The following is a 17,557-nucleotide window of genomic DNA, read 5'->3' as shown; positions in this document are numbered from 1 at the left end:
AATATTAAGGAACGCCGAGAAGTTCGAATTTTCAATTATGCTTCTCTTCTTCCCTTTCAAGTTTTTTTTTTTATTAAAAAAAAACAATTAGCACAATGATAGTAAAAACATGACGAATAACACCGTTCAAAAAAGATTTTATGAAATAGTATATTTTCACCCTGTCACGATTTAAAAGCATGACATTTACAAAATATCGCTATTCTGAACAATGAAAAGATAGTTGTCGCTTTTATGAATAACTACATTTAGTAAATAGGATGTTTCTAAAACGTGACATGGTGAAATTCCAATCATCTGTCTCAATTAGTTATCTTGCGTTACTAAATTAAATATCTTAATCTATATATATCTCTTGATTTCTTCAGTTTAGTCTTTAGTTATCGTTAATGACTTGTTTTTTTTCTTTTTACATTTATTGGAACAAATGATGCTTGAACATAGTGTTATCCATTAAGATACCCAAGATTTTTGAACTAAAAAAAAAAAGGAAATAAGAACGAAAAACAGAAACATTAAAAAATTAAAGACTATGCAAATCACAAGAAAGAATTAACTAGATGTGAAAATTGTTTTCCTATGTACTAAAGAATTACTCACTTTTTTCCAAGCCTCCATTAATCCCATTGATTTTGTAGAACTAACCCCAAAATCCCCCATTTGGCCTGATCCCGGCAACAACCTTAAAAAAGTATACACTTGTTCTTACCCCATATCTTTTTCATTAGCAATCTGTTAAATAAAAAGCAAAGAAAGAAAGAAAGAAGAAAACAAATGCCGAAAAAGTTTGTATCTTAAACAACAAATTAAGCAAAGAATTAGCAGTTTTAGTTTACAACAAATTAATCAAACCAGCACGTCAATTCAAAAAATAGAATACAGAGCATCAATGTAAAACAGCTTTCCTGAAGTTTTGGATTCCATAACTAGCCATCTCAGAGAGCACGGATAAATAGTTTTTATAAAAAGATTGCTTACAACTGGACTATTAACCACAATTATTATCAAAATTACTCAAAACAGCATAACAGGGAGAGTAGAGGTGTACAAAATGCTGGCCCGATGATATTTTTAATCCGCTAGACAATGTAAAAACCTCTTCGGATTTGTTGGATTTAAGATCGTAACTTATGACCATGGTAGGGTTTCCAAGAAAAATAATATCAGAAGCTGGATGAATAGCATATGTATGAAAATGAAAGCCTGAATTACGCACGTCAGGATATTTGGACGTCAAGGAGTCCACTGAGATGCGATGTGTGAGTTTCCAAAAAGGATCACGTTTGCAACGGTCTTCCAAAAGCCAAATGGAGATCATCAATCCAGACTCGTCATGATATGAATAATACAAGCTTCCTCTAGACATCCCAATGAATCCATGGCGGTCAGCGGCATTCTTGTGCGGGAGTTCAATAGCCACATCGCTCGGCGCATTTAAGTCAAACCTGATGAGGTAGTTGACGACAAAGGATAGCTTGTAAATCATTCCATCCAAATAAATAGAACGCCTGATACAACCATACTCATCTGCATCAGCAGCAGCATGAGGAAGTTCGGTGGATAACATGACCCGGCGCCTAACCCACTTTCCGGTATCGGAAGAAAATATATCCACCTTTACCGGGCAAGAAGTTTTTTTCTTCAAAATAAATAAAGCGAACAACTTTGTAGTGAGGAGATTTGGCAGGATCATAGGCAATTGCAGCGGCGAATGGAGCAGTTCGTGGACGGGGATTAGGAATTGCAAGGCATTGTCTGGTAGTGGTGTTGCAAACAAAATAATAATGCGGAAGAGCCTCTCGTTGCTCTCTTCTAACAAACAAGAGCAACCCATTACAACAATCAAAATAATGATCAGAAGAAAGCATGAAGGGCAACATACAAGCATACGAATCCACAAATCCATCGGTCTGGCCCACGCAAGCAATCATGAACATCGGGATAGCTAGCATACGCAGCAAAGTATCCCAACCCACCAATTTTTTGAAAAGAACAGAGGAACAAAAAGCCTGAAGGATGGGCCGCCGCGGCGGCCGAGAATAGCGAGGCACAAACATTAGATATGAGACGATGCCATGCTTTTGATACAGCATTCAATCTCATCACCATCTTTACTGGTAATCGACATAGAATTTCAATTATCATGTCGTCTGACAGCTGCACGACCATTGTAAATTTAAAATAGGATTTCAGGCACCTAAATAAACAAAGTAGAAGTTAACAAAAGTTCCAATAAAGACAGACTTTATTTATACTTGCAATCTCCAAAGTATTCTCTCGGGCGGGGTTGTAGAATAGGGGCAAACCCTAGTTGTTGGCTGAAAGTGTTAAAAATTAGAAATTAGGGTTCTAAATCAACTATTCAGGAAATATAATTATGGTTCTGAAATCAACTATTCAGGAAATATAAAGCCCATTAATACGCCGACCATATGAACAAAACCCTACCTTCAACACTTTTATATTTCCTGATTCAGAGAGAGACACAAAAACAAATAGGAAAAAGACTTATCTTTCGGTTATCAGCATCTCTTTAACACACACACATTCTTGCATATTTTACATGTGATTTTGGGTTTATGTCATTGTGATTTGGAATCAAATAGGAAAAATTATAAAATTATAGCTTGACGTAAAAATTATAATTTTATATTTTTAAAAAATTTTATTTTATAAATTAAAATATATATCTTGGACTTAAATAACTAGCTGTTATGTGATATACTAAAGATCATCTTTAGGATTGTAATATACTAAAGATCATCTTTAGAACTGAGTATGTTTGAGAGTGTGGTTGCTGTTGCTTTTCAAAGTGCTTTTATTGGGAAATATATCAAAATATTTTTTTTTTATTTTTAAAAATTATTTTTGACATCAGCGCATCAAAATGATCTAAAAGCACTAAAAAAATATTAATTTGAAACAAAGAAAAAAAAATAAAAAATAGTTTAAATTTTTTCAAAAATATTTTTAAACACAAAAACACAGGAAAGTGTTTTTTATCGGTGTGTTTGATAATGCAGTTAAAACGTTGTTAGTTTAAAATTTGAAAAAAAAATTGTTTAAAATTAATTTTTTTAGTTTTTTTATTATTTTAAAGTGTTGATGTAAAAAATAAATTTTAAAAAATAAAAAATTATTTAAATATTTTCGAGTAAAAAAACAACTCAAAACACAACTTTAACATATTTTCAAACATGATTTATTTACTTTTAAAAAATATCAAAAAAATATTTTTTAATAAATTTAAATTAAAAATAAAAATATTATAATAAAACAGAATCTCGTACATACACCTACAAGCTGAAGCTAAAATTAACTTTTCAAGTTTTGCCGCCAATCAATCACCTTCCTCCCTTTCTCTGCATCTCTCTGCCAAATCCAAATCCAAAAAAAAAAACAAAGATTGTTGTGAATTTGAAAATGAAATCAACAGTTCCTTTCCAAATAATCGACGACGACGACGTAACTTCTTCAATTCTGTTTCCTTAAACCTCCAATCCAGCAATCAATCTTTCACTAAATTCTCTCTCTCTAACTTCACTCACTCTGTTGCTTGCAGGAATTTGATTGGGAGGCAGCAGTCAGAGAAATCGATTCCGCTTGTGAAAGAGCAAATAACCCTTCATCTACTACAATTAATCAAGCTTCTTCTTCCAATTTTACCCCTCCCGTTAATATTCTTAATAATTCTTCTTATTATTCATGTACAAAGACTGCGACTTCCAAGCAATCCACGCTCGATAAGTTTATTGGCAGAGCGAATCCGCCGGTGAAGCCAACGGTTGAGGTCCGACATCATCAGGGTAATGGCATCTTCAACAGTGATGGGAGGCCGTGTTGCGTTGAGATTGATGCCGAGGCAGCTAAAACTTGGATTTACCCAGGTCTTTAACACCTTTTCTCTTTCAATGCTTCTTCTATTAATTTAGGGGGGTTTAGGCAAAAAAGGTGTTTGTGAAATTTTGGGTTTTGAAGGAATAATTTTATTGTTTTTAGAGATTTTTTTATTTTATTTTCTGGATGATAAATATGGCTATCGATTCTTATATTACAGTCAATGTACCTCTCCGGGAATATCAATTAGCTATAACAAAGACCGCATTATTTACAAACACATTGGTTGCATTGCCAACTGGGCTCGGAAAGACGCTTATTGCTGCTGTTGTTATGTATAACTACTTCAGATGGTTTCCTGATGGTAAATCTCTCCACACGGATGCTTCAGTAAATGCACAATTTTTTATTAGAACCCAACTATAGTTTGAACCATAAAATGTGTTGGTTAATCGATTCAATCGGGTTCGGTTTATTATTAAAATAAAATAATTTAATTCGGTTTATTTTATAATTAAAATAATTGTTATCAGATTGATCTTTTGTCAATTCAATACAATTTAATTTGGTTTTTACTATCAATTGCATGGATGTTTCATCATATCTTGTAGATTTGATGGAAGGCTATGGGTTAGGGAAAAAATCTAGTGGTGAGTGAATTAGTACAATGAGTTAACTTGAAAGCAGTTAATGCCGTGGGCGTCCTATGTTTGATAGGTTTGAATGTTTGATAGGTATGATGTGTATTCGTATTTCATTGCAGGTAAAATAGTTTTTGCTGCTCCTTCTCGACCGCTTGTGATGCAACAAATAGAAGCATGCCATAATATTGTGGGGATACCACAAGTAAGATGTTGAATTTAGTTGTCAATGGAATGCTTTGCTTACATATTGGTTTTCGGTTGGGAACTTTAGTTTGTCACGGTTATTGTAATAAACTGATTGCAGGAGTGGACAATTGATATGACCGGCCAGGTATGCCCTACAAAAAGGGCATGTTTTTGGAAAACTAAACGAGTTTTCTTTGTTACTCCACAAGTGCTGGAAAAGGATATTCAATCTGGTAATATTCTTAGTAACGCCATAATACTCCTAACTACAAAAAGGTTACACCTTAATATATTTTACATGGAAACTATGTGAACATAAAATGGTTATGATATGTGAATTTTTCGAGTGAATAAGAATTTTGTTAAGGAAGATGGAAGACTTTGTTTTTTTTTTTTTTCATACAGAATATGTGAAAATATATGTCCTGAGATTTCCAGCTGTCGTTGCATTGTATTTCTTTCGTTTATTCCATCAATAGTTTTCTCACACGGAGCAACTTTCAGGAACATGTCTGGCAAAACACTTGGTTTGTTTGGTAATTGATGAGGCTCATAGAGCATCAGGAAATTATTCTTACTGTGTAGCAATTCGCGAGGTTTGTTGCTCTATTTTCTTTAGTTTTTGTTGTTACTGGCAATAAATTACTGGTTTGAGATACTATTTGATAATCTTGTTTTGTAGTTGTTGGCCATACCAGTGCAACTGAGAATATTAGCATTGACTGCGACTCCAGGATGTAAGTTACAAATAATCTAATTAGGTTCATTATAAAAGTAGCCACGACATCTGAAAACTCTTATGTTAAATGCAAATTGTTTAGCAAAACAGCCGGCTGTCCAGCATATCATTGATAACTTACAGATATCAGCTCTTGAATATCGTAATGAAAGTGATCCTGATGTTATTCCATATGTTCATGACAGAAAGATTGAACTAATTGAGGTATGGTCTGCTGTGGCTCTTTAAAAAATTATTGTTGGATATTTGTATTTACCAATGAATTTGACATATTCTATGAAATGTTCCTAGGTTGCATTGGGGAAAGAAGCTGTTGATATTAACAAACGGCTATTGGAAGTGATACGTCCATATGTGGCAAGGCTTTCTACACTTGGACTTCTCCAGAATAGAGACTATCAAACAGTATGACTTGATAAATTACAAATTCGTTCAATTTTCTTCATTGTGTTAGCTCTAGCATGCTAATGTTACTGCTTTCCTTTATTCAATAAATTCTCAGGCAATAATAACATTTCTTTCAATGTACATTTTAGAGTGTGGTAGCTTTATTATCACTGTTATTTATCGACTGAAAGGAGTTATAGTAAACAGTATGGATGACGGTTTCTCTTTAGGGCCTGCTCAGGCTTTATTAGCTACTTTAGCCATTGATCTAACAAATTTTCAACCCTGAAAGTGCCACAATAGGCAATTAAAATGCCCAACAATTTCATGAATAGGAGCAGTTAGAAAAGAGGGAAAATTAGCATCTATTTGGAAATGTAGATCAGTTCTACATGGTACATTAAGGGGGAAAAGAAAACAAATGAACTATATTATCCACTGGTGTTGACCCCAAATGTTTTCTAGACATCCATTTTCAACATGAATATATACCTCCAAATATCATAAAAATCAGAAAGAAGCTAACTATTCAAATTTATGCAGTGAAAGTTATGTTTAGATTCCATAATTTAGTGCCATGCTTGATTCTATGGTAACTTCGTTTATCTTAAGTAAAAAGTCTCATTATTGACTTTGAGCTAATTCAACATGCCATTGTGTTTTTTTCTCTGCTGCTCCACTCCAAATGAGCAAATACTTTAATAATTTTTTTTCCATGTTGGACTAATATTTCATTTTTAATAATAAAAAATTCCTATGATATTTTATGCTACAATGCTATCTACCTTGTTCTGGTCATTGTTTAATGAAACCACAACTTCTTCTGGTTTTCTTACTTCGACATCAAAATATGACAGTTAAGCCCACCTGATTTACTCAACTCAAGAGATAAATTTCGCCGAGCACCTCCTCTGGACCTTCCCCAGAACAGATATGGAGAAATTGAAGCTTGTTTTGGAGGTCTTATTACTCTTTACCACATCCGTAAGCTCCTTTCAAGTCATGGAATAAGGCCAGCATATGAGATGCTGGAAGAAAAGTTGAAACAATGGTATCTTCTTGTGCATTCTCCACTCCAGCACTGCCTTGATCATTTAAACATTAGTTTCCATTGGTCAGTTTCTGCTTTTCATTGGATATGAAACATCATCAAAATGTTCTTCATCTTCTGACCTTAGCAATCTAAAAGTGTGGTATCTGTAACGATGAAATGTTTCGACGCTAGAAGATTATGTTGTTTAGCTTTTGAAAATTGTCATTGGAGGGGAGGCCATCGAGCTTTCTTGTATGGACTTGGGGTTCTCTGAGGATTTGAATTAAAGAGTTCTCCTTGCAAAAGATCCTTTAATATTTAATGTTCTTCTCTAACTGAAAGCCCATACCCTCAGGTTACCAAGAAGAGATGCCCTGTATGATGATTTGACAATGGCAATGGCATTTGTTTTGATCATCTGAACTTCACCAAACGGTGCTTAGGCTGATGGGTGAAATTTTTTAATGTGAACATATTTAATGGTGCTGCAGTATTAAAGGTCATTGATAGGTTGCCTTTTGTTATCCAGATGGCTTGGGCTGATCTAACTTTATTGCTGCAGGTCATTTGCAAGACTGATGGGTAAAAATGAAGATATTAGGAAAATAAAGCTTTTAATGCAACAAAGCTTGTCTCATGGTGCACCCAGTCCCAAATTGTCAAAAATGTTGGAAGTACTTGTTGACCATTTCAGTGAGTGGCATCCTCTTTCTTGAACATAAAAAAAATTGCAGTTTTGATTTGCATGCCAGCTTTTTACTCCCCCTTGACATTTCTGCCTTACTATGTTGAACTTCACATATTATTTAGAAACTTAAATTGTCAGCTGTTAAGATTCACAATAGGAGGGGTCCCTGATCAAGCTGGAAAACTTGTGCTTTTAGGTTGTTTTTTGTGGAAAAAAGGAACTTTAGGTGTTACGGACAAAATTTGGGTCTAAAGGAATAAAACTATGTTGCTGTTTGATAGATCGAATGCTGCAAACATTTGCAGAATCTAAATCTGCATGGAAACGAAAAGGAAGTTCATGCCATCACACCTAGGACAAGAAGGCTGTCACACCTTCATTCAAGCTTCAAACATCCTGAAAATTATTGTTAATTGACATTCTATTTGTTTGAAAGCATTACATTGACATGGAGGCATAGTATTTTTAATTGTTGGTTTGACTTCAACATCTAACTAGAAAATGTAACTGCACTACTTGAACAAACAAATCAAAGATTAGAAATGAAAGGTTTCGCAACAACATATAACTTTAACTTTTTAAATTTTGGGTATCTGTTGCTTCTTTCTCCAGCAAACCTGGAATCTACCAGTATACCTTTGATCTTTTGGATAAGAATTTGCGTACTGAAGCTGAAATAGCTGCGACTTGACTTAAATGAGCAAGCAAGGATTATTTGGATGAAGTGGACATTTAGATGTCTATATGCATTGGTGTTGGATTGTAAATATGGATTTTGAAGAAAATAATTATTTTTTTCTTCAATGAAACTTGTTTATGATCATTCCTGTTTGTTGGATAGGAATTTTGAATGAAATAAGATCGTTGTTTGCAGTGGAACTTGTTTATGTTTTTTCTTCTTCGGTGGATAGGAAATGTAGAGCAACATGCTCACACATGTTTGTATGTATTTATTCCATGGAGGATCAGCAATATTGTCTGGTTAATTGCAACTCAATTCCATGTTAGTCTCTATTTTGAAGAAATGGTTTTACAGTTTCGGTAGATTTTTCTTCTGTTGCCAAAGCTCAACAAGGTTGATTGATATAGAGCCAGTCATTTTAGGATCATCAAGACTCAGTTCCGAATTTATACTTATGCTGTTAATTTTACTTTCTAATGAATTGCTAGTTTTTAATCTTGAATTTTATGTCTTGTATTTCATTACACTTGAAAGTTTAATTATCTTCTGGTGAATATGATTGTCAAACATGTGGTTGCAGAAACTAAGGATCCACAAAACTCAAGGGTTATAATTTTCTCCAATTTTAGAGGAAGTGTAAGGTGAAAAGAATTTCTTAAGTTCATTTTTACTGTATTGCTTTATTCAATATTTCTAAATCTTTTATTGCACATTCCTCGTCTTAGAAAAGTTTTCCTCGGGGTAACTATGTTGTTATTTAGGGATATAATGAACACATTAGCAACCATTGGAGATCTGGTTAAAGCAACTGAGTTTATTGGTCAAAGTTCAGGTTTGTAGCTCTATTCATTTTTATTTTTATTTTCCTTCTCATTTATTCCTTCCAAAAGGAACTACTGTCTTCTTTTAAATGTTGCAATGTGCCTTATTTTGTTCCTTTCCTTTTTCTTATGATTTATGGAATTGGATTGAACATGATAATCTATGTGGCAATCATTTATGAGATGTTAGTTACTGATAAAGTCATGCAGGAAAAGCATTGAAAGGCCAATCACAGAAAGTTCAACAGGCTGTATTGCAGGTATTTATGTTACATAGTATTTTCTAAGCTGCTTGCATTCACTTACTTCAATTGCTCACAGAAATTTCGAGCCGGGGGATACAATGTAATTGTTGCAACATCAATTGGTGAAGAAGGCCTAGATATCATGGAAGTTGATCTTGTAGTATGTTTTGATGCTAATGTATCACCATTGAGAATGATTCAACGCATGGGAAGAACTGGAAGGAAGCATGATGGACGAGTTGATATCCTTTGTCATTTTCATTTTCATTTTCATTCTGAAGACTGTAAAACTGTTTGCTTTTGCAGTTCCCTACGTTCCTTTCAATTAGATCCTTGACAAAGTTTCACTAGTTTTAGCTTGTGAAGGGTCTGAGTTGAAGGGTTACATGCGAAAGCAAGCAAACAGCAGGGCAATAAAGAAGCATATGCATAATGGGGGGATAAATAGCTTCAGTTTCCATTCTAGCTCAAGAATGGTGAGATCTGTTGGAAAGTTCTCTGGTTGTATTCCTTGTTGTTAATACTTTTATCTTCTTAAGCTAGAATTCTGTTATGTTTGTTTCAGATTCCTCATATTTTTAAACCAGAAGTCCAATTTGTTGAGCTGTCAATTGAACAATATGTTCCTCGTGGAAAGAAAGTGAAGGATGATAATACCATTCAGACACCAGTTTTCAAAGAAAATCTAACTGTTGCAGAGACTGCTTTACTTGCCAAGTATTTCCACCCCGGAAATACTTGGACACCATCTCTGATTGCCTTTCCTCGTTTCCAATCATTTCCATCCAGAGTGCACAGAGTAATGCATTCTCACCGTACAGAGATGCTGATTGACTCAATGCAACATTTGCAAGATCTAACATTTACTAGGGAATGCGGAGCTTTCTCTGCTGAGGTTTCCTTTCAAGCTTGGTTTCTTGACATTTTTTCTCCTTAATGTTGGATTCTATTGTTTATATGTTTGTATAATGGTTGTAGGATGAAGCCTCTTCACGTAAGTGCTTGGAAGCTAACCCTGTTCAAGAAGGGGATAATGTCAATGAAGGTAATCATCTTTTACAGCTCAAAATGCTTGTACGCCAAACGTGGTAGTCAATTAGCTTTTTGCAGTTATTCATATAATATTGGCCAAAGTGGTACAGAAAACAATGAAGCAGTTAATTGTACAAATTTAATCAGTCGAAGGAGGTATATATTTAGTTTATGCAGTCAAGGAGATCTTTAATCTTTATATGTTCATTCAAGACATTTACATTAATCATGCAAAACCAATACCGTGTCATAAGAAATGGATTCGGGGGCCACAATTAAATCTCATATGTGTTTGTATGTTTGCACGCTTTGACTATTCCCTTTTCTGTGGATGTACATATATTACCTGGTTTCTGCATTTTTCTGACCATATGCCTTTTTTTTCCTCTGCATGGAAATTTACCAAGTCTTAAAAATAATTTTTACTTCTAAAAAGTTCAAATTTAGGAAGGGAACTTCTTTACTTGTGATGCCTAATATCTAAAAGGCCCATGCTAAGCTGCAATTTTGTTTTTCATCTGGTATATATGCTTAAGCTCTTAAAAAGATGTTGCAGGTCCAGTGACATGGGACAATCCTCCAAGCACCAAATCACAGGAAAAAGTAGTAGATTCTGAAGAATCACCCATACAAACCTTGAGAACTGACAACGAGCACAGTATGCTGGATCTTAACAAACTATGTCGTCCAGCTCATTCCTATCTGTTTGGTTCAGATTATGTATCTGTAGATTCTGTTGGGAAGGTCCTAATTATGTCTGTCCCTTTATTTCCTTCCGAAGAAGCAGCACATTCTAAGGGTCAAAGTTCCTTAAATCAAAATTCTTGCTGTTGGAAGACTCCAGGTCAAAAGGACAAAGAATTAACCACCCCACACAAATCCTCTATGGACCTGACAACTTCTGAGACACAGTACAAAATGAATGCCACTCTGGCAATATCTAGATCATCTAACTCTATTTCCCAGCAAGAGAAAACATTGGATCTGATGGAAACAATTCCCGAGGCTCCAATTTTGAAGAGAAATCTACCAAATGAAGAAGATTGTGCCAGCAAGTCTCTTGATGTTTTGGGAATCAAGGCATCGTCTCTGCAGGCTGATGAGTTCAATAATAATTTCAAAGATTCTGAGCTGAGCCCCCGATTAACAAATATGATTCAAAGTGGTATTGTTCCAGAGTCTCCAATCAATGACAACGGTCAGTATCTATCCCAAGAATAATCTTTGTACTTCAAACCTCAACAATCGAAAACTTTGCTTAGTTTTAACTGCTGTGAAGAATGAATAAACTTATCCAATGACTTGGATTTTGCAGGACTGTTAAATGATGAAGGAACAAATGAATTTATTGTTCAGGACCTCATTTCACCCACGAAACTGTGCACTGAACTGCCGTCAAAATTACAGACTTCACAAAAAAATGAAACTGTCATGAATAGCCATGATTGTCAAAAAAACATTTCAGTTTCTCCGAGTAATAATGAAATTGAAACTCCTCTACTAAAGGTGAAGAATGTTGCAAGAAAAGGTAGATTTATGTCAATTTCTCCAGTGGTTGAGGAAACTGATTCTCCCTCGGCAAATCTTACAAAAAGCAGCAACAGTAAAGATTGGCTTTTGAGTTCTGGAAACAAGTTAGAAGATGTTGAACGAGTTTGCAAGTTCAAAAGGCTGCGGAAAGTTGGAGATATTGGAGAGAGAAAAAATTCAAAGGGCACAATAGAAAATTCTACAATCCCTATCAAAAACCTTAATAGATCCTTTTCAGGTACTAGTCCTAACCAAGTTAAGCATGGTGATGGGGCTTGTAGTCATATCTGTTGCATCTAGCTACCCATTCTGGCCATGGAAAAATATTTATCTAGCAAAGTAGGTCCGCCTGTTGTTTGTCTTGAATGGAAGCCTGAGTATGCTAAAGCTCTATGATTGTGAAATGTTTTGGAATCAAACGCAATATTACTATCAATAATACTAATAAACTTTCCCTGTGTTTAGGTAAAAAGAAGCGAGTTGGCAGTGCCAGGGCCTTCATTGAGGAGGAAGCTGAGTAAGTTCATGTTTGAATGAAAAGTTTATGCTGCCAGGCTTGTTTCTTGAACAGAATTCTGATTTTTCATTTATAACCATTATCTGTTTTTCAGAAACTTTTTATTTATTTATGGATACTATGATATAGATTCTATCATGCAAAGATGCCGAGTGAAGTAATTGTTTCCTAGAAATTGTAAGACACTACTGTTTTCTGAATGTTCATGCTGCCTTCTCTGCATTTTGGGTGTGATCAGAGTATCTTCGGAAGCTGAAATATCTGATGACGAGGCAGATGACCTGGGAAACAGTTCAAATGATGATAGTTTCATAGATGACAGGATAAATCCAACAGTGGCAAGTGCTGATTCCAAAGCTAGCAGAGCTGACATGATGGCAGTTTACAGGTTTTTGACTCCCCGTCAGTCTATCTCGTGCGCATGTCCATGTGTGTTAGGGCTTAATCTAAGATATATATATATATATATAAACTGCAGTATTGGAATCTGAAAGTTCTAGCTATCTGTCAAGCTAAGTTGCATGTTCATTTCGTTTTCTAGATGGTTATTTTAATAATCTCTTCATATACTTTCTATTGGGATGAAACTGCTGAGTGTTAAATCTAATTGATGTCGTCATGCCACAGGCGTTCTTTGCTCAGCCAATCACCAATGGCAAGGGAATCTAGTTCTAGTGCCACCTTTACTCCTGATTACGGGGCGTCTACAAGTAGAATGAATGGAAGTGGGAGCTCCTCGGTCAAGACACCTCAAACTGATTCAGCCAATCAGTCTGCTGGAAGGGATTTAGGACCCTTCCAAATCAACCAAGAGAGGTTCTCTGCAGCAAGGCCCTGTACAACCACTGATTTTAAGAGAGAGAACGAGACAAGATCAGAAACCAGGAAAGGAAATTTTAGTTTTTGTCAATCATCTATTCCTGTTCTGAACTTAGAGCAAAAGTTCTCTTCGCAGTCAGAGGTTCCAGAGAAAGCATCATTCCAGCAAGGTCCGGCAGACGAAATTGATGCCAATGAGGACATATTCTATGATGATTTTTTTGCCACTCTTGATCTTGATGCTGTGGAAGCACAAGCTACATTACTTCCCAAACAACGATCAGACTTGTCCGTACAAAAGCAGGATGTGATTCTAAAATCAGACCTACAAGGTTCCCCATCATTTGATCTTGGGATATTGTAATGCAGTGAAAATCTGTCTAGTTCGCCTCATACCTTCAAAGAATTGGCGGAAGCAGGCATTTTGAAAATACTCTGGAAAGGTATGATCTGTCAAATAGTCCAACGAGAGATACGGCTGATTGGAAGTGTAGTATAGGTTCGTTTTAAAATATATTTTTATTTTTAAAAATTTATTTTTATCATCACAGCAATTCAAAAATATTTTTAAAAAATATTAATAAAAAAATTCAAATTTTAATCCAATGATGTTTTTGCCTACAGACGAACGTCTCTACCACTCTTTGACTGAATATTCATTCGCCCTTGGTATGCTTTATCCTTTTGACACATGAAAGAGTTGGTCTTAGTCATCCTTGTACTTTTTTTTATTTAAAAATTGGCTCCATTCAATTTTTGACATCTAAGATAGATGAGATAAAAGACACTTTCTCCCTTCTCGTTTAATTTTTTATGACGTCATTATCTGATATGGTTTGGTATACCAAGTTAACATGGCTGTCCAAAAACGTGAAAGCTTTCTCAAATAATTTAAAACAACTATTTGTAGCTTTCATCTATAATAGGATATTTTATATGATGTATAATTTTATACTAACACATAAATTTTAATCTAACTATTGAATTAGACTAGTATTTTGATAGAAGATTTTAAAAGTCTTATTTTTTTAGGGTTAAAATTTTATAGCCATAGAGTTTGGAAATGCGTTCAAATAAGATCTAGAAGTTATTGTTTAAGATTTATTATATTTTCCTCGTTGGTAATAAAATTATGAGTTAGGGTTTAGTGTAGCAATCCTATTCAATTTCAATTTTGTCTTTCTATCTTGTTGTTTTTTTGTGTTTTTATTTGCGTCAGTTGGTATTAGAACCCAACAATCCTAGTGGTTATTTGTTTGTTGTGTGTTGCTAAACAACCATGGTTGGAAAAGGACACGGAGTAGAATGTGATCAGATAGGAAAGGATAAGGAGAGGTTCCCTCTTGAAAGAGAAATATCTTGGAGCTCATGATAAAGAACATGTAGAGGTAAATTGTAGAATTGACTCATCAATTGGAAGAGAGAGATCTATGAGAACAGGGTCTGAAGTTGATTGTGATCAAATTGAAAGGTTGGGCTTCTACGTGGTAGAGACAATTGAAGAGGTCTTAAGAGAGACAATGTAAATAGAAGATTAATGATTGGAAGAAGATGAATACACTAATGATTTATATCAACAAATGGCTAAGAATGATATGTTAGAAATGGATAATTTCAAAAGCTTATCATAGGGCTTTGACCGTGGAGAAACAATAGATTGCAAGGATAACTGATAAATGTGGTTTTTAATTTGACTAGAACAATAGAGAGGTGCGCACCAACAAATAAAAGTCGTTTTTCCAATCTGAATAAGTAATTAAAAAAATCACTTTTTTACAGCCAATTTAGTTCCTTTGCTATAAAGAACATACTAAAATAAACAGTGATGGTTACGATCATCTAACAACCAAGAAAAGGAAAATCTAAAGAGTGCCCTGGACATCAATATTTTCTTTTAAAATCCTATCTAATCAAAGCAAATATTTTCCTTTGCTTTGATTACTTAATTGTTAATTGAATTGGTTAAATGACATTATTATTGGCTCTTTTCCTTTATGGCAACTACTTTGATTTTTTTAAAAGCTTTAAAAATTATCATAGTCTTTGTTGTTGTGTCCAAAACTGTTGTTCGCTTGCATAAGATGATTGTTAAAGAAACTTTTTATTGCAATAGTTCATTATCTAACAATGACTTTAATTATAATTGTTTCATAAAGATTATCTAATAGTTTGGTGGATTTGCATTTCCATTCCCTTTGAATCCTATGATGAGTTGCTTTCTAGGTCTTTTTGTTTATTGAGTCAGTTTTTGCTTTCAAGTGTGGTTTATCTGTGGAAACTAATGAGTCTGATATGTATGCAACTTCCTTTCTCTATCATGATTCAAGACAGGAAATCTACGTTGTTACGAGGATGATGTTGTTGAATTTAATAGAATGTGCTAATAATTTTGATGTTTTGTTTGATTGATTTTGTGTTGTTTTTGTATAATGAGATGATTCTTCTTAAGGATCTTGATTGTTCCCACCTGTATTATGCTTAATTGCTTCTATTAGGTTAAGTCATGATTTACAAGCCTTTATTTTATTACATATCTATTTTATTCTAGCCTATCTCTCATCAGTTATATTTGTTGTTTTTGTTGGCATTAGAAAATAGCTATTGTTGTGTTCCTCTTCTTAAAATTGACAAGTATCAGTTCACACACAAATAAAAAGGTTTCTAGTTTTAAAGTGTGGAGAAAAAAATAGGTAGAAAATTATCGTTGTATTAAGCTGCAAACAACTTAGATAGGTTACTAAGAATATCATGTGAATATATTGCAATATATGTGTTTTTTTCTTGATTCTTTGCATTCCATGACTAAGAATTTCTTATTTGAGAGAAATAAAAATTATAAGCAGTCTTGTATCAGGCAATTTAGGTTCTTATAATGCTTGTTTTACTTTTGATTCTAATAATGCATTATTTCTTATGTTTTTTTTTGTCTTTGTGACTGACATTGATTTATTATATATTTTAGACCCATATAAAATAACCAAGTGATACAAAAATTACTGTTATGTTTAGCTTAGCTAAATAAAATGATCACATTAATAACTATAATTCAAGAGCACACAAGAAAATTAATAAAAAACTAATAGTTGAGATATTTTTACCATGGATGCAGACTCAAAACTACTATGAATGTTAATAGCATAGTGATGTTTTTTTTCCTTTGATTGTTGGGAGACTTGGTTACATTAAGGAGGCTTTTTTTTTTTTGTTTTTGCATCACTTTGTTCATTTGCTGACTTTTCTTCTCTATTTTCTTTTTGACACCACAATTATTCTTGTATTTTTTTTACGGAGAAAAAAAGAGAGGAGTGAGGAGAGAGGGACTTGAAGAGAGAAGTTAGAAGCATGTTAGGAGAAAAGAATCAATGGTTCTCAATTTTTTTTGCACTATTGTGGCAAAAGGCAAAGAGAGAAGGAAACAACCATAAATGAAGGAGAAGAAATTGAATATTTTGCAATGTTAGAAGCAAAGGATGGAGGGATAGAAGCCGTCAACATCTTTAATTAGAGTGGTTTGGATAAAGGTGTTTGATTCTTTCTTGTGAAAATAAAATAAAAGGTATGATCTAGAGTTAAGATATTTCTATTCACCAGCCAAAACCTAGTCACATCCTTGTCTAAAATTAGCCTCAAATAACACCCATCTCAGAATCAAGTGTACCTCAACTAAAAACTAAATTAGTCTACCCTAATTTGGGTTAGTTTTTTATGAGGTAAATTTCTAAGGTTTCTTGAAAAATCTTCATTTTCATGGTTTATTAGCCATTATTCATGTAATTTTTTTAAAGGATTTAAAATCTTTCCAAGTATAAAAATACTAAATTTACCTCTTATTTTTTTTTTATCAATTATTCAATCTTACCTTTATGTTTAAAGTTTGATAAATTATACTTTATGTTTTTTTATCTTTTTTTTTAAAAAAATTTTGCATTAGACCTTTTGTTAAGGGTACAAAAATCAACATAACGGTCGTGCATCCAAAAATTAAAAAATTACAAAATAATTTGTCATGGGAAGTTCCTTCCATGGAAAAATCATAATTTAGTGGTGATTAACAAAAATCAAATGAAAACTACTTTATTGGCTGTTTTTTTTTTAAAAAAAAATTGGTCTCCTTAAACAGAAAAAATTAAAGTTTATATACTATTTCGAGAAAACATTAAAAGATGGTGTATACATTGGACCGGGTCTACTTGAATGATAGTCAACATGAGCCAAGAAGAAAATGAGAAGCCCACCCCACAGATACACATATTTTTTTAGAATATATTTTTCTAGTGATTTAAATGTTTTTCTTGTATAGAACGTGAATTCTTGGATATAACTGTTATTATATTTATTTTTTCTATTACTCTTTCATCACGTTCTACAAATTTTAACAAATTCAAAGCAATTTATTC

The 17,557-nt window shown here is 33.7% G+C and overlaps 1 protein-coding gene across 5 annotated transcripts in view; it reads left to right on the top strand.

Annotated features, from left to right (window-relative positions):
• LOC7494449 (DEAD-box ATP-dependent RNA helicase FANCM) overlaps nt 1-13,766 on the top strand; it is a 29,661-nt gene extending 15,895 nt beyond the window's left edge. For 2 of the 5 annotated variants that reach the window (XM_052446607.1, XM_024584006.2), the window contains exons 2-21: nt 4,601-4,683; nt 4,786-4,900; nt 5,172-5,263; nt 5,350-5,404; nt 5,489-5,610; nt 5,698-5,811; nt 6,651-6,844; nt 7,389-7,519; nt 8,777-8,837; nt 8,958-9,028; nt 9,228-9,277; nt 9,339-9,504; nt 9,611-9,738; nt 9,828-10,157; nt 10,241-10,307; nt 10,842-11,492; nt 11,610-12,062; nt 12,290-12,341; nt 12,580-12,729; nt 12,969-13,766. In XM_052446607.1, the coding sequence (XP_052302567.1) occupies nt 4,601-4,683; nt 4,786-4,900; nt 5,172-5,263; nt 5,350-5,404; nt 5,489-5,610; nt 5,698-5,811; nt 6,651-6,844; nt 7,389-7,519; nt 8,777-8,837; nt 8,958-9,028; nt 9,228-9,277; nt 9,339-9,504; nt 9,611-9,738; nt 9,828-10,157; nt 10,241-10,307; nt 10,842-11,492; nt 11,610-12,062; nt 12,290-12,341; nt 12,580-12,729; nt 12,969-13,524 (3,641 nt within the window). In that variant the 3' untranslated portion in view covers nt 13,525-13,766. Of the gene's footprint in view, nt 1-3,314; nt 3,466-3,562; nt 3,888-4,057; nt 4,202-4,448; nt 4,488-4,600; nt 4,684-4,785; nt 4,901-5,171; nt 5,264-5,349; nt 5,405-5,488; nt 5,611-5,697; nt 5,812-6,650; nt 6,845-7,388; nt 7,520-8,776; nt 8,838-8,957; nt 9,029-9,227; nt 9,278-9,338; nt 9,505-9,610; nt 9,739-9,827; nt 10,158-10,240; nt 10,308-10,841; nt 11,493-11,609; nt 12,063-12,289; nt 12,342-12,579; nt 12,730-12,968 lie in introns of those variants that run through there. The other 3 variants (XM_052446606.1, XM_024583999.2, XM_024584002.2) reach the window with 3 other exon arrangements.
• The last annotated feature ends 3,791 nt before the right edge of the window (nt 13,767-17,557 follow it).

This window comes from Populus trichocarpa, chromosome 13 (genome assembly GCF_000002775.5).
Source record: "Populus trichocarpa isolate Nisqually-1 chromosome 13, P.trichocarpa_v4.1, whole genome shotgun sequence".
Lineage (NCBI taxonomy): Eukaryota > Viridiplantae > Streptophyta > Magnoliopsida > Malpighiales > Salicaceae > Populus > Populus trichocarpa.
This window is presented reverse-complemented; position numbering and strand designations above follow the sequence as displayed.